We start from the raw sequence: 17,633 nt of genomic DNA on the forward strand, positions 1-17,633 counted from the left end.
TTGTTGCTGACAGAAAAAGGTGATATCTGAGAAGCAGAGAATTGTGACTGAGATTGAACAGCTGCGCCAGCTCCTGAGAGATAAGGAGCAGAGAATGTATGGGAGATTGGAGGAGATGGAGAAGACACTAAATATGGTAGAACATGCAAATATCTGCAAACTGTCAAATCAAATCACCACTCTTGAAGCCCTGATAACAGATCTAGAGAAGAAATGCAAGGAACCAGCATTGGACCTCTTGAAGGTGAGACACTGCGTGTTGAATAAAAGACAGTACAGAAAATGCTACATTCATACTGTTTGTGAGGTGTTGAATGTAAGTAGAGAACATGCTCTATCAACAGAGAGGGTTAATTACAGTGACCTCTTGTACTATGACAGCCCCCCTAAATATACAGACAAGTTCAACTAATAGCATTCCTTCTGTTCTGACAGTCAAAGGCAATGTACTTACAGATCCAGAATAGAGCAACCTCCTTCTATACTGAAAGGCTAGACTATGGCGGGCTGGGTCATGTGACTCCAATCATAATTTCAGTCTGTTCTGTATCCTGTGACCTCCTTAAGAATATCACAGACTGGTTTGTGTCATGTGACTCCATCCAGAAGATCAGAACATGCTTTCCTGTCACCAGATTCAGAATATCAGACTGTTGAGTCTCAGGTGACCCTACTCAGAATGTCACATTATCTGTTCTGCCATTTAACCCCTTTAAGAATATCAAATGCGAAAGACTGCTGGCCTATGAACCCATTCAAATATCACAGACTCTGTGCTGTGTTATGTGGCCCCATTCATAATGTGTCAGATGGTGCTGTGTAATGTGACAGTATATTGAATATCACAGATTGTGTCCCGCCACCTGGCTCCATTTGAAATATCACAGACTAGACTGAATCAATTAACCTATTGTCCTAAATCATATAATCCCAGTCAGAATATTACAGACTGTGTAGATGGGACCACACTCAGAAACTCACAAGTTGTACTGCGTCGAATGACCCCATTCTGAGGAGTGGTGCATGACCTCATTCAGAATGTGGATATTCTTGTATAGTGTTAGAAATTTAATAAGGAGCTCAACAAAGAACATCCTTAAATCAGAGTAAAATATAAACACATTAAATTTCAATCCTGTTCCTCAGCAAGAATATCATCATATCAACAATTTTGATAGATTCCTAATTAGTCCTATAATATTAAATAAATATAGCAACCATTTGTTGCATTCATTAACTAGTTGATACCCTGAATATAATAACTACAGTCTGTGCAGTTCAGGTCAATCCAACTAGAACCATCTTACCCCCCCCTTATTTACATTTAACACCAAACCATGTGTGCACAGGGGAAGGAAGATTTTTCCCTTAGAATGGCCACATTGTGAAATATGGTTGCATACTTTGGTACAGCTGTGTCAACAACGGGTTTCATGCTTTTTAATCAGGTTCAGTGCTGGTTATTCAAACTGTAATTATGCTGTAATTATGCTCTGGGACTGATGGCTTTAAAGAGTTTTTACCCTGAATTAGGTCAGTTCACCCATTTCATAATGTGTTCTTCACACTGAAACAATTCACAGCAAAGTCCAATTTTTTACTGAGAACATAATTTATTGACTGAGTCTGTTGGGACGGAAAGGTCCTCTGCAAGTTAAAGATCGTGTACCCCCGCCTTAGTGCCCAACGGTATAACTTATGCTGAATTTTGTTGTCATTGGCTAACGCGGATTGTGTGTGTGCACTATGAGAAAGGCCTGCCTCACGGATTGCAGTTTTGTTCCACTGGGAGGGGTACCGCTTTCAATAAGAGCTAAGCAGCTCAAGCGCTGTGGTGGCAGCATACCTTGTAGTGATCAGTTGGAGTAAATACGCCCTTTTCAAACCTACATGTCTTCAGATATTCAATGATGCAGGAGCTCGGACACTCCAAGTTGCAGGAGCTCGTAGCCTCTAATTTGCGGGACCTCAGAGTCTCCAAGGTGCAGGACCTCAGAATAGCCATGATTCAAGACCTTAGCATCTCCTTGGTGCAGGATTTCAGAGACTCCAAGTTGCAGTACCCCAGAATACCCAAGGTACAGGAAATCAGAGAATCACACGTGGAGGATCTCAGACTAAGCATGGGCGAAATTTGCGAATTCGCGATCCGCGGATTTGCGGATTTGCGAATTTGCGATCCGCAAAATTCTCGAATTTGTGCGAATTTGAAGATTTTTTTATTTTTGCGTGTTCGCGGGGCGATTTGCGTGTTCGTGGGGCGCTTTGCGTGTTCGCGGGGGTTTTTTGTGCGAGACCGCAATGCGCCCTCTGGTTCATCACTGCCACCCTCTCGTTTTTTGTGCCCTTTGCCCTCTTTAACACTCGTTTTTGTGCCTTTCTGCCCTCTGCCCCACTCGTGTTTGTGCCCATTTGCCCGGTGCCCCACTCGTTTTTGTGCTCTTCTGCCCTCTGCCCAACTCATTTTTGTGGTGTTCTGCCCTCTGCCCCACTCGTGTTTGTGCCATTCTGCCCTCTACCCAACTCGTTGTTGTAGTCTTCTGCCCTCTGCCCCACTCGTTTTTGTGCCATTCTGCCCTCTGCCCCACTCGTTTTTGTGCCCTTCTGCCCTCATCCCCACTCGTTTTAGTGCACTTCTGCCCTCTGCCCCACTCGTTGTTGTGCCATTCTACCCTCTGCCCCACTCGTTGTTGTGCCCTTCTGCCCTCTGCCACACTCGTTGTTGTGCCCTTCTGCCCTCTGCCCCACTCCTTGCATTTTAATTTAGAATGGCGCCGGCAAGCTGCCAGCGCCATTCTAAAATAGTTACTAAGTTAGCTTCATCAGGAAGCACTAATAGGTAAAATAAAGCAGGTGCTCGAGTTGGAGCTCAAATTCAGTTAAACTCGAGCACCTGCTTCATTTTATCTATTAGTGCTTCCTGTTGAAGCTAACTTAGTAACTATTTTAGAATGGCGCTGGCAGCTTGCCGGCGCCATTCTAAAATAGTTACAAACACTGAGCTTGAACTTTTGCCCCCCAGATCCGTTCTGCTCGTAGATTTGCGAATTTTATGCAAATTTGCGGGAATTCGCGGATCGCGAATTTGCTGAAAATCTGCAAATTCCGCGAGCGGAACGGATTTTGCGCCCATTTTGTGCCAAGTTCACCTCAGACAATCCAAAATGCAGGAACCAAGAGACTCCAAGGTGCAGGACCTCATTGCTTCTAAAGACAAGACTTCAGGGACTCCAGGGTGCAGGACCCCAGATACTCCAGGGTGCAGGACCCCAGGGACTCCAGGGAGCAGGACCTCAGAGACTCCAGGGTGCAGGACCCCAGGGACTCCAAGGTGGGCGACCCCAGAAAAGCCTAGATTCAAAGGTACAAGGATCCAGAGAATCAATATGTGGGATCCTAGATAATCTGTGATGCAGGACTTAAATGAGTCCCTCGAGTGACGCCTGCAGGCTCAGTCTCCTTTTTAAATGCCCTTCTGCAGTGTGGTTAGCTTATGCTTGGCCTACATCAGTTAGATGTAGTGTGCAGGGCAGCACAGGAATTTTGACTCTGCTCTGGATGTATCTGTACCTGGGAAGGGCTCAGCACATGGATAGAACAATGCTGCACCGTACATGCATGATTAATGCATGTACTGAGTGTATTAATGAATGCAAGAGACGTAGTGCTGTGCCGTGCGTGCTCAATGAGATCATGTTCTAAGTGTATGTGTGCTTCTGAGAAGTACAATACATGAAGGGTGACCTGTTGTGCAGAGATCGTATGTTGAGTGTATGTTCTGGCAGTGTGTTTTTTGCAAATAGCGAACCAGGGCACAATATAGAAAGGATACAGCACTGGGCAGTGCACAGAGATTAAGTGTGTGTGCTAGATTATGTATGTGCGCCTGGGGTGGCACAATACATGAAGGTGATAGAATTGGACAGTATGTGTGCTGTGTATGTCAATGAGTGCTAGTGTGCCTGCAATGGTACATTACATGGAGGAACCTGGGTTTCGTTTTGGGATGGCCAAGCCTGTCGGGTGAAGACATGAGTACCAGAGGAATCTCCAGACAGATTTGTGTATTGCTGTATTGCTGTGAGCACACTGGAAGACGTGAGCGAGAGAGAGACTCTCTGTACATTTGAAAAGGGTGCTCTTTGATTCGGTGATAGGTGACAAGGAAAGGGCCTGGACATATTTCAGGGAGGAGATGGGACTGATGAGGGAATCATGAAGAATAGGTCTGATAGCCTGGGATAACCTTTTGATCTACATATCACTGTGGCTGGCATCCAGGCATTAACTTTAGTCACTTACATGATCTGTATTATGCAGGGACAGATTTTGAGTCTCTCCTGTTGGGACAGAGAGACTTTCAAGAGGAACAAGCGAGAGAAAATTGTACACTTCAAAGGAATCAGAACACCAACATAAAACTTCAGACACATTTGGTGTCTGAAAGTGGTTTATAAGAAAGGTGGTTGATACCTCTAAATTTGTTATATGCCAAGAAGCCAGCAGACTGCATGAAGAGGGGAAACAAAGCGTGTTAGTCTCCTGTCTGGGTGATGGAACATCACCCAGGGAAGCCAAGTCCACTTGCCCTGCAGCCTGGAGCACAAGTGACTTCCGGCTCGCCTAAACTAGTGTGCCCTGTGAGAAAGAGGAGAAGGTTGGGGGGAGCAAGGTCCCGTAGGGAGCCTTTCCGAGAGGACTCCCAGGGTGAAGTGTGAGGAGATGGATGTGTACTGATCGATTTGATGTCCATGTGCAGGAGAGAATTGGCGACCCCTGCATGTCAGTAGAGTGTTGCTTTGTACTGAACCATGCATTGCGGCCTGTATGTGGAGTGCCAAGCCTACACTGCCTTGTTGTGATGACCCCATATGCCAGAAGGGGCCACTGTAGAAGTGCCTGTGATGACAAAGAGCCAAGACTTGTGTGAGCCTCACAGATGACAAAACAATAAATTACAGGTCAAGTAACAAAAACTGTATTATGAGCTACAAGAGGATAAGAACATCAGACACATATGATTAGAGTAGCCCAGGGCTTAGGTAATAAATCCCATCAGCCCACCACTTTGGCGGAGCATCGTCATCTGGGAATTAAGTGGAATGAAATCTGTGTGCCAAGACCTTAGAACGGAATGGCTGTGTAACACTAGACTTCTGTCCAAGAGTTGGTTTAGCCGAGGTGCTCTCAAACCAATGGTACTGATGGTACTGATGGGGTGCAGTGCAAAAGTGAATGTGATTGCTAAAAATGACTATAAGGACAAAAAACATGTGTATTGAAAATCATCCCTATGTCAAGATTAAAAACAACCAGACAGTGTGAAAAAATCACTATCCTTTTGGCAATAGGTGACAGGTCAACATGTTTCAGCCATAAGGGTAACAATGACCGGCTTTCGTCAGAACCTAGATATAGTTGGAAAGCTACTGCAATGATATATGTAATTTGTGACAAAATTGTTAATCAAAAAATTATCTTAAGAAAATGCAACATCAATGGTTGTGAACCATCCTACCAGAACCTGGTATACTCCATGATGTCAGGTAGGTCTGTGTAGGATCTTCTTTCCTGAGATAGTGTATAAACGTGAAAGATAATAAATGAAAACACATAAATTGCCAAAAGGATAGTGATTTTTTCACGCTGTCTTTGGATAGGACTGACTGACTTATTTTAAACTCACCTTTTCACTACATCTACACACACTTGGCCTCTCACCCCCACTGCACCCACCGGCAGGAACAAAAGATCCACGATAAAGAGCCCTGGTTTCAGGTGCCCGTCAGGTATTGCAGCGCCGACCTGACGAGGGGCAGACTCAACTGATGAAGCATGACACCTAGCTTGCTGGGTGTGTGAGAGCCCTAGTACCAAAAGGAGAATTCTCCTTCTTGCATAGACTAGTGGTCTATCTGTGACCTTACCATGGGTTCCTACTTCTTCTTTTAAACCACCATCTTTTTCAAACTTGCATGGGTAAACGGAAACAAGAGAATTAAGGATCTTATCCAGTGCTTAATCCAAAATCCTTGTTTATCTACAGGATAACATTCAGTTCTATACAAGAGCGCTATAAGTATGTTCATTTCGAATACTTTAAGTATAGACACTAGTCGTTTCTCTAATATATCCTCTCTAATTTCTGGTTATATATGTGTTCAAGCTATGCAATCTGATTGCAGAAATTTGAGCCTATAATACATTACTCATTCAGAAAATCACAGTCTGTATTGTCATATGTTCTCCTTCAGAATATAAATGCTCAGCTGCCTTGTGGGCCAATTTGAGTTATCACAAACTGTGCTGAGTCATGTGATCCTATTCAAAATCCCTCAGACTGTGTGTGATGAGGTGTGAGGTGGAACCCTAGTGTCTCCTTGGGTGAGATACTTCCATGTGTTTAGCTTAACTTGAATATCACAACTTGCATAAAACTGCTGCCAGTATGTAAAATGTATTCTGGAAACTGATGTCCTTCTGTCTGTTCTTCTCTTTTGCAGGATGTTAAAAGCACCCTGAGCAGGTAAAGTTGGTTTATTGTCCTCCTCTGAGTGTGTAAGATGCTGGCCTGGCTTCTGTGTGGGAATCAGTACTGAACTGACACATATCCACTCTGCTCCCAATGTAATCCTACCTTACACAGTTATTTTATGTAGGTTAGTACGTAGCTCCTCTCCTGTCTTTCTTAAGCTCCAAACAGTGTTGAGCCCCCCACACCAACTTGTTCCTAAAACATCCACAGTCGTTATTCACTCTTTTTTATTCTAAGAAACATTAGCCGAGCTCTCAAGAACACAACCATGAGGCTCCTCAAACTCCAGGTCTTATGAAAATAATCCATCAATTCAGGGACGCTCTCTCACGTCCACAAAAAGTACCTTTGTCCACAGAAACGACCTCGAGTTTTCCACAACCCCAGAGTACTCAAACCTCTTTCAGTACTTTTCCATGCCCCTGCCAATCCTCAGATGTCCCTCTAGTGCTTTCAAACTTCATTGGCATTGTCTAAACAACACTTCCTCCCCTACATCTGTCTCATCCTTTAGTAAGGAGCCTGTGTGGGGCCTAGATGGCTACAACCCTAGTTTTATACCCTAGTCTAAGGAGCATACCTAAAGTTTTGCTTGTTCCTATCTGACCGTGAGTGGCCCAGTACCCAGAGTTAAATTAGTGATAGAAATAAAAAAGGACACAAGTTTAAAAAGATTTCTGAGGGATTGGCAACTGTATGAAAGCAACTAATTCTGAGATCAAGATGGCTATAGTAGATAGACTTGTATTGGATATCAGTAACATTCAGTGTCACAAAGATGCACATGAAGGAATGACACTCAAAGATATGGTTTTGGGGTAGCAGCAGTTCAATGAAATGCCCAGCATACACTAGAACAATACACACATCATTGGGCTCTTACATGTCTCTCAATGTCATGCATTGTTCAAAACACATGTTAATAAATCCAATGGTCGTTCTATAAAAAGTAGATTCTAGCACTGCAGTTCTATAGTGTCTCTTCTGTTCCACTCATTGTTAGATGTAGGCCCTTTAATGTCGATCTTAATTCATCATAGTGGGTTTCAAGGATCCTGAGGGGGAGGGGCTCAGTGATTCAAAGATCCCGGGCATTCAATTTCAATTTCAATTTCAAAAATCTTTATTTCGGTAAAAGTTTACCATAAAAGACAATAAAAACAATTCATTTAAATGATTTATACAGCGAATTGTAAAATTCATAAAACGTTACTAGAAAGAAATCCTTATATACTAAAAACAAGTCCGCACTCAAGTCTGTGTTTTGAGACATTTCCTTCTGATAGACCAGAGGGCGCCCAAGTACTTGGCCATAGCAAACACAATATGGTCTGACAAATCAGTTTTTAAGACTCTAAAAGCGGCCAAACACTTCTTGAATCCCAGATTCCTACATAGGGGAACAATCCAGTACCTTCGGATCTCTCGGTAAGCTGGACAGAAGAAAAGGATGTGGAGCTCACTTTCGTCCGAAATTCTGCATGCTGGACAGGTACTACTTGGATCATGACTCCATTTGGTTGTGAGAGTTCTGATGGGGAGAGATCCATGTCTCCACTGGAGGTATAATTTTCCTAGTAAGGAGGGATACATTTTATCCAAAGTTGGTTCCATATTGTAATTCACCTTGTGGGACAAAAAGGAAGCTGTCAAGGACCCAAGATGTTGGTGGTTAAGTATCAGGGAAAGTTTGCTTTCTCGGTATGACCTGGCTAGATCCTTTTTAGAGAGGATATGGCACGTGTTCTGGGGGTCAGACCACATTGTTAAGAGACCCAGGGCCTCCAATTCTATTTTGATAGAATTGAGCCATTTAATTTTTCCAGCACCTGGAGTGGCAAGAACCTCCCGGAGTCCTTCCCTGTAACTGGCCAATTCTGGAGTTGTCCATATTCTACGCCAGAAGGCCAGTGGGCGTAGAGCCAGATCCTCATCAAGCGGGCATAGGCCTAGGTCCATCCCGAGGGGGACAAGGGGGGTGCTCGGTGGTAGCCCAACAAGGTTACGAATGAATTTATTTTCCACCTTCAGCAGCTTTGATGTTTTTTCATGGCCCCAAAGTTCAGATCCATAGATGACAGCCCCCTTGGCCTGGGATTTGTATATCTGTAATGGGGGGCCAATCGGCCTGATTGAGGATTTGTTACTTGCCAAGAGCTTCATTATGCCTCCCGAATGCTGGGTCAGTTTGAGTGCAGCTTTCTCCAGGTGTGAGCTCCAGGTGAATTTGTCATTTAGTACAATTCCCAGGTATTCGAAGGTTTTTACTCTTTCCAGCTTGATATGTGCAATGCTTGGACTAAAGTGAAATTTCTGTGGGGGGTTGAGGACCATGAATTTCGTCTTAGTGGCGTTAATTTCTAATCCATGGGCCTCACAGAAGTCCACAAAGCCGTCAAGGATTCGCTGGATGCCTTTTGCCGACTTAGATAGTAGCAGCATGTCGTCGGCAAACATGATGGCTGGGACCCTCTCAGCAGCCAATTTTGGGGCGTCAGAATTTGGTACACGCGCTAAGTGGGAGATTACCCCGTTGACATAGAGGCAAAACAGGGTTGGTGCAAGCACACAACCCTGCCTTACCCCCCTGCCAACGGGGAACCTCTCAGACAATTCCCCCATCCTGCCGCATCTAACCTGGGCAAAATTAGTGGTGTGGAGGCGGATTATCATGTTCAAAAGACCTTCGGGAACCCCCAGTTTGTCAAGGACCTCCCACAGCTTGTTCCTCGGGACCAGGTCGAACGCTGCCCTCAGGTCCACAAATACAGTGTAGAGGCTGCCACCCTCCAACTGCACTGTTTTCCAGTGTATGAGGATGAGACGAAAGACCTGGTCCACCGTGGAGACCTTCTCCCTGAAGCCTGCTTGAAAGGGGCTAAGAATGTTGAAGTCCCTGATCCACTCATGCAAGCGATTTAACAAAAGCTTGGAAAAAAGTTTCTGGGATACATCAATTAGGCTTATTGGCCTATAGTTTGCAGGGAGGAGGGGGGACCCCTTTTTGAAAATTGGCACTATTTCGGCCCCTGGCCAGGTGGAAGGGATTGGCAGACCTTTCAAAATGGAATTGAATAATACCCCAAGATAGGAAGCCCAGACTTTAGGTTCATGCTTGTAAAGATAGCCTGGAAGCCTGTCTAGGCCCGGCGCCTTACCTGCAGGCAGGGAGGAAATTGCCAGGGTGACTTCCTTTATGCTGAAACTATCCATGGCAATTACACTATTTTTGATTTTGGGGGACACTCCTGCAAGTTCACTTCTCCCACTGTCACTGCTATGTGGATGGTATAGATTTTTAAAATGCTCCTCCCAGACAGATGGTGCTATGCTGGCCTCAACTGCTGCAAGTGGTTCGGCCGAGCCGTGCCTAACAATTTGCCAAAAGGTCCGTGAGTCTCGGCAAGCGAGGGCAGCTGTTATTTTTGTCCAATTCTGCTCGTCCCAATCTTTTTTTGCAGTGTGGAGGGCAGATTTGTAGGCTACTCGTCTCTCCCTTATTGTGTTTAAAGTGTCTCGTGCTTTGAGTGATTCCAACAGTAGGATTTTTGCTTCCCTGCAAGAGGCATTGAACCAAGTCGCTCGTCTCTGTTTGGGCTTGCGAGGCCTGGCAACTGGATTCAGTACCTCTGCAAGATTAGTGCATAAGTCCGAATGGATGTTACCAAGGACAGCCAATTGTGCCTGAGTACCCAAACTATCTGTGGTTTTGGTCTCGGATTCGCTGGCTGAATGGTTCATGCAGCACTCAACTTTTTCCAGGGCGGGGGCGACTAGTGCATAGAGTCTCTCAATGTTGTTGTGGTTTTCCAGCAATTTGGCCCATTTGATTCGGCGCCTATTGCTGGATAGCAGAAGGTAGGGCTGTGATGGTGCATTAGTGTCTACCTTATCTATTTGCCGGCCAGGGATCTCGAATTTTAGTGAGAGCAGATTATGATCACTATCGTATCTAGGGATAACTTTAAAGTCTTTCACCCTCCTCCAGTCCCTGGTTGAAACCATTATATAATCAATCCGTGACTCGTAGCCCGGTCTATTAAAGGTATTTTTTGGCGGGATATCACCCTCAGTCCGACCATTACACGCCCTCAGCGAGTGGCTGAGAGTGAGGGACATTATCTGGATGGCAAGAGGGGAACATGCCTTGGTCACTGGATCTGTCAGGGTAGGAATGTCCCATAGGTCATCCTCCTCGCTGGATATGCCCTCTAGGTAGTCAGGAAGTGGTTCGTATTGCTGATTGAAGTCTCCACCTATGATTAGAGGGGAAGAAAAATTTTGTGTGTCGAGGAACTGTGCTAAATCTTCCACTGGACCCGAAGTTGCTGCAACCCCCACTGGCCTTGAGTATATGTTTATCAATACGAGCTTCCCTCCCCATGGCCAATCAAGGGAGACACACTGGAAGTCACAGGAGTTGGTTTCCAGCTGTGTGGCCCTACAGGCCAAATGGGACCCAACCCAGGTCGAAAGTCCTCCTGAGGGTCGGCCCTTTCCTCCCCATTTCGCTTCAGTGTTAAAGATAGCGAATCCCTGGCGGCTGAATTGTTCTCTAGCCCATGTCTCTTGTAAGAGACATATGTCATAGCCCTCTACTAGGTCTGTCCAGTCAGGGGTGTCTACTTTATTGGCTAGCCCTGCTACATTCCAGGACAGAATGGAAATTATGCCCGGAGCCTCTGGTGTGCTTCTAGTGTCAGGTATCACGAAGCGCTCTTGTGCTACAGGTTTCCCACAGTGGTTGGGTGGGGGGGCGTCCAATAGGGCGCTATTTAATTTGAGGCTATGTGAGATAGGGGGATTATGTTCCAGCCTCAGGTGGGAATCAATAGTTACACCCTTGGATGAGCATGTGACTTGCCTACCTACCCCTACTCTGAGATCGTTTGTAATTATGTGGGCTGGTGTTGATGGAAAAGATTGACCGACCATGTGTGTATTTAGAACACTAATGGTTAGTGCGTCGCCCGTAGACTGAATGTGGGCGCAGTTTGGGGTGGGTGAAGGGGGTACGGTAGTTGTTGATTGTAGAAGTCAGTCCACTTCCTCGAGACATCCATATCTATTGGACAACGGGACCCCGTTCCATCCTCCGAGTGTATCTGCCCACCAGTTGCTTTGTACTCCCCATGTGTGGTTCCTCGCCTGTATCCTACTCCAATTCCCCCCCCTGGGCTGGAGGGGGACATGGTGGATAGAAAAAAGTAAGTGGTCTTGCTATTATTGAGGCGGTTGAACTATAGTTGATCCATGAGTAAATGGCGTGAGCAGTGTTAGAATCCTCAAAGGAGACAATCACACAGTCTCTGCAGGTGGACTTTTGTGTGGTCCCTACCCAGGGTACCCTCCGTACCATAAGGATTTTGCTCCTTAGGTGGTTGGGTATTGGTTTATTGGCGTCCAACCAGTGGATCACCTTATTCTTTAGGGAGGCAAAGTTTTCCTGCTGGTTGTACGTCAATTCGGTTACCCCGGTCAGCACCACAACATAGGGGCTAACCTCAGGGGGAAGATCTACAAATCCCCTTGATCGTATGAAGCTGGTGCTGGCTCTCTGCAATGTTAGAGGGTTTGTATTCTGGCCATTTTGCCTCGGATTAAGATGGTCAGTCGGGGCAGGTACTCTTTGGCCAGATGTAGCTAGGGGGGGGTGGCGGGAGGGATACAGCCCCCGATTGCATGGTATTTGACATTGCCCTACTAGGAGGATTATGGGTTTCTACCTTGGTTCGGGGTTTAGGTGTTGGTTTGACCTTAGGTGTAGCGGTAACAGTAGCAGAAGAAGAGGTTGCAGCCGGGTGGGAAGGCGGAAGTGTAATGATGGTTCCTGGTGACTTGACCTTGGGAGGGGTCTGCGAGTTCACAGCAACCTGAGTCGTAGGATCAGAAGGTGCTGCTGGCGGCAGGGGTCCATTTGAGCATGTAAATTTAGGGTTCTGCATGGTGATGGTTGCCAGATTTAGTATGCTTTTTTCTATTTCCAGTAGCTGTGTTTCTATGTGTGTGAATCTCTTTTCTAGTGGGGAAAGTAGTTTTTTGAGTGTTTCCCAGACAACAGTAAGAAATTCAACGTCCTTCCCTTTAATGGTACAGAGCGGGGTTCCTACAGTGTCGCTTTCTATGATGAGGTCATTATTTTCTTGAATGACTACTGTGTGAGAAGGAGTATTTTCTGGGCATGTTACCAGGGGAGAGGATTTAGGTGGTGGCAGCGTAGCAAGGGGAGGTGCCTTTGTTGGTAACTGCACCTTGGCCACTTTAGCCTTTTTCCTTGAGTATGCCGAGGTGGGGTTACGCTTCCTTTTATTGTGTGGGCGCTTTTGTGATTTGGGTGAATTACCACCTTTTTCTGGTAAAGCGGGGGTGGGTTCGACTTTGGATGGTAAGCCCTCCTCAGTTCCCTTCTTTTGTTCTACAATTGCACCCAGATGAGAATTTGGCGAAGGAGTGGGGTTTTGTGGGAATTCCCCCTGTGGGGGAGATATACTATCTGCTTGTGCTACATGGATAACGGCATTTGTAACAGTCAGGGTGGGTGTGGAGCCGGGCGGGCGCTCTGGTGTTTTCGCCCAAGCAATAGGACCTAGAGAGGATTTTTTGGCGGCAGTTAACTCAACTGACAGTCTTCTAGCAGCTTCGAGTTCTAATGAAACCCTGTGTTGCATCTTAGTTATTTCGTTATCGATGGCAGTGTGGGTCCTGGTGATAAAATCGTCCAAGGTACCATTTTTTAGTTTAGATTTGGCTGCTCTGTCTCTAAACTCGCGGGTTGCCATAATGGATGCAAAGTGAAGAGTGTAATTGAGGAATCAAATGGGGTGGCCCAGTCCAGTCTCTAACTGCCTCTAACGGTCTAAAACGGCCCGCTCTTTGCCCGGTCTTAGCCCCGGGCTTTGTCCCGTGCGCGTCCCGCGTGCGCGTTGCTATCACTGATTATCAGGGAAATGAAGAGGTGGAGTGGGCGGAAGGAGGACCAGCTGCGGCCGATCAGCGCCGCTGAGCACGCTGGTCCTCGCAGTCCCGCCTCTGGGCTTGCAGTCAGGCTGTGGTTTCCTTGAAGGGATGTTGGTGCACAAAGCATGTGGCAAAACCAGGACTGGATCCTTAGCAAGGTCTCTCGCCTACGAGCGGCGCCAGCGGAGCGGGGGCCGCGAGGCATGGTGGCGAAGTGGCCGGAAAGCGGGCAAACAAACAGGAGCAGCTCTCCCACAGGGTCGATGAGGTATCCCAGGCAGCAGCACTCACACCGCGGTGTTTTGACGGTGGAGGGGGCGGGAAGAGGACCAGCTGCAGCCGATCAGCGCCGCTGAGCACGCTGGTCCTCGCAGTCCCGCCTCTGGGCTTGCAGTCAGGCTGTGGTTTCCTTGAAGGGACGTTGGTGCACAAAGCACGTGGCAAAACCAGGACTGCATCCTTAGCAAGGTCTCTCGCCTACGAGCGGCGCCCGCGGAGCGGGGGCCGCGAGGCGTGGTGGCGAAGTGGCCGGAAAGCGGGCAAACAAACAGGAGCAGCTCTCCCACAGGGTCGATGAGGTATCCCAGGCAGCAGCACTCACACCGCGGTGTTTTGACGGTGGAGGGGGCGGGAAGAGGACCAGCTGCGGCCGATCAGCGCCGCTGAGCACGCTGGTCCTCGCAGTCCCGCCTCTGGGCTTGCAGTCAGGCTGTGGTTTCCTTGAAGGGACGTTGGTGCACAAACCACGTGGCAAAACCAGGACTGGATCCTTAGCAAGGTCTCTCGCCTACGAGCGGCTCCCGCGGAGCGGGGGCCGCGAGGCGTGGTGGCGAAGTGGCCGGAAAGCGGGCAAACAAACAGGAGCAGCTCTCCCACAGGGTCGATGAGGTATCCCAGGCAGCAGCACTCACACCGCGGTGTTTTGACGGTGGAGGGGGCGGGAAGAGGACCAGCTGCGGCCGATCAGCGCCGCTGAGCACCCTGGTCCTCGCAGTCCCGCCTCTGGGCTTGCAGTCAGGCTGTGGTTTCCTTGAAGGGACGTTGGTGCACAAAGCACGTGGCAAAACCAGGACTGGATCCTTAGCAAGGTCTCTCGCCTACGAGCGGCGCCCGCGGAGCGGGGGCCGCGAGGCGTGGTGGCGAAGTGGCCGGAAAGCGGGCAAACAAACAGGAGCAGCTCTCCCACAGGGTCGATGAGGTATCCCAGGCAGCAGCACTCACACCGCGGTGTTTTGACGGTGGAGGGGGCGGGAAGAGGACCAGCTGCGGCCGATCAGCGCCGCTGAGCACGCTGGTCCTCGCAGTCCCGCCTCTGGGCTTGCAGTCAGGCTGTGGTTTCCTTGAAGGGACGTTGGTGCACAAAGCACTTGGCAAAACCAGGGCTGGATCCTTAGCAAGGTCTCTCGCCTACGAGCGGCTCCCGCGGAGCGGGGGCCGCGAGGCGTGGTGGCGAAGTGGCCGGAAAGCGGGCAAACAAACAGGAGCAGCTCTCCCACAGGGTCGATGAGGTATCCCAGCATTCAGTAATTCCAGATTGAAAGCTTTCGCCAAGAGGGGGCAGCATGCAGGATTTCACAGACACATATACTCTGCACTACTGAGATATTCATGGGCAGGACGTCTAAGGGAGGCAGAGAGAGAGTGACATAGACACAAAAAAAGAGCGAGTGAGACAGACAGATGTAGGGGATCATGAGAGTGAATAGAAGATCAGGAGGCATGTTCATAGATTATAAAATGGAGTGAGAGAGATAGAGTGTGTCTGATTTTTAACTTCTGTCTTTGAGATCCCAAGAAGTGTGAGAGAAAGAGACAAACAAAGCAATAGTGCTATTGAGAAAGAAAGTGTGTGTGTGTAAATGTGTGTGTGTGTGTGCGTGTGTGTGCGTGTGTGTGTGCGTGTGTGTGCGTGTGTGTGTGGGTGTAGTGACATGTTTTTCAGTTACAGGGAAGCAAAGAGGGACTGGGAGAGAAACACATGCTGGGATAGTGATGACAAGAGAGTGAGTGTAGTTTCACAATCATGTTTGTGCTGTTAGAGTCACAGTGAGAGACAGAAAGTGGGGAAAGGAGAGGGTGAAACACAGTAGAAACAACATGGCACATAGAGTTAGTGTGTGAGTGTTTGTGTTTCTAATAACAGGGAATGTTCACAGTTACCTCGGATATCCCTGGAGATTTCTGGAAGAGAGAAAGAAAGGACCAAAGAGAGGGGGAAACATAAAAGCATGTGAGGGAGGAATAAAGATTGAGAGAGAAGCCGATTCTTTCTCTGTTTCCTCCTAGATCCTGAAGCTTGTATTATCATGTGCTAGTTCCTGCAGGGTTTTGAGCAGAGGGGCATTCAGAGTGGAAGGGACAGTTTGTGATACCTCTAGAGATCAGTGTGTGTATGTGTGTGTGTGTATGTGGTTGTGTGTGTGTGTGGTAAGACCCACCAAGTGCTGTCGTGCAGGAGCTCCTATGAGTACAGCATTTTAATTCCAATAACAGGCTGTGTGTGCTGTTCCTTTTCAGCTCGTGTAGCCTCTGAGTGTTCTGTAGCACTAAGCTCATGTGTGTGTCCTTCCAGATGTGCGAAGGTAAAGTTCTATGGTCCAGAGCAGGAGCTGAAGAAACGAAAAGAAAAAGAAACAGATATTGAAACTGTAAAAACTCAGAAACCTGAAATGGAGATGAGGAAATATGAAGGTAAGTGTTCTTGAGCTTAATGCAATTGTATTTTGAAACCCACACTGATATCTTTGGTGGACCTCCAGCTTCCACAACTGGGGGCAAAAGGTTCCAATGTGACCCTCAGATTGATGTGGGAAAATACCTCTTCTAAGTCCAGACCCTCCTGCCGAGGCCTAGAACAGCAGTCAATGAAAATGACTAGCAGTTCACAGGGGTTTCTTCATGGCAGAGCTCCAGCATGAACACAATCACACTGAGGCGTGTCTGATCCTGGAGCCTGTATACACTGCACTACAGTCCTACTGCCTGCTCCATCTATTGTCCTGGGAAAGTTACTTGAGCTTTGAACCACGTGTGTTTAATGCAGGAGTCTGTGTGTGTTGCAGTACAGTCCTCTTACATGAGACACTGCATAGCATTAACTATTATCAGAAGCAATCCTGCTCTTCTCCATCTACCACAGTTTGCTGTGTGGTACAGGCAGTCTCAAGTGCAGAGCATTGTTGACTGCAGTGTGATGTCTGATACTCTTTTTAGTACAGTGGGTGTTTTGCACGGTGTGCACTGTATGCAGTCTGGTGCAGTGTGCTATCTAGGACAGCCTAGTATTGTGTTTGCTGTCTGGTAGAGTGTGATGTTTAATGCTTGCAATAATGTGTGCTCTGTAGTGGTTTTTGGCGTTGGTGCTAGGTTTCCTCACTCTGAACATGTCCAGAGGATGCATAAGTGCAAGCTTCTGTCACTCTGAGAGGTCTCACACCTTCAGATAGAAGTGCAAGTATTCCACACTGAGACAATATCTACACAAACAGAAGTGCAGGCTCCCCTCTCTCAGAACAGTTTCTCTATTTGCAACAGTAGTGCAAGCTTCCCTCACTGTTCACATGTCCATGAGAGGTAGAAGTACAAGCTTGCATTACTCACAGTAGGTAACACACACAGAGGTGCAAGCTTCCTATTCTCAGAATTTGTCTGGGACACATAGGGTGTGGGTGATTTCTGCACCCAGAATGGGTGGGAAATGTAGATGTACAAGCTTTCTACACTCAGAACAGGTGAGGCACAAACTTTCCACACACTAACCTGTATACACTTGCAGAAGAGCACCCTTCCCTCCGTGTCAACAAAAATGTACAGATGCTAGCTCCTTTCCTCTCACAGAAAATGTATTGCACATGCAAAAGTGCAAGTTTCAGCCGCTCAGAACGCCACTACCTTCCTCATGTAAAACTCCTTTGTTATGAGTAGTGACTAAAAAAACGAAATGTTACAGGCCCGTTATATTTAGGTTCAGAATTTTCACACACAAAACCACAGAAATTCAGCAGTTAAAGTTTGAGTTATGTCAAGACACTATAAACCGTACCCTAAGGTTACTATAACCCATGCCCCAGCTAGGCACAGTTATCTCATCAACACGTTTACAGCAAATGTTGCACTGATATTATCAATTATATCATAAAAA

At 47.2% G+C, this 17,633-nt stretch overlaps 1 protein-coding gene across 1 annotated transcript in view; it reads left to right on the forward strand.

Moving 5' to 3' along the window:
* The window catches only part of LOC147725146 (E3 ubiquitin-protein ligase TRIM39-like), a 191,041-nt gene that overhangs the window by 141,270 nt on the left and 32,138 nt on the right, over nt 1-17,633 (forward strand). The window contains exons 3-5 of the mRNA XM_086918187.1: nt 14-244; nt 6,504-6,526; nt 16,065-16,183. Of these exons, the coding sequence (XP_086774313.1) occupies nt 14-244; nt 6,504-6,526; nt 16,065-16,183 (373 nt within the window). The remainder of the gene's footprint in view (nt 1-13; nt 245-6,503; nt 6,527-16,064; nt 16,184-17,633) is intronic.

The sequence above is a fragment of the Lissotriton vulgaris genome, chromosome 4_1, assembly GCF_964263255.1.
Source record: "Lissotriton vulgaris chromosome 4_1, aLisVul1.2, whole genome shotgun sequence".
NCBI classification, from domain to species: Eukaryota; Metazoa; Chordata; class Amphibia; order Caudata; family Salamandridae; genus Lissotriton; species Lissotriton vulgaris.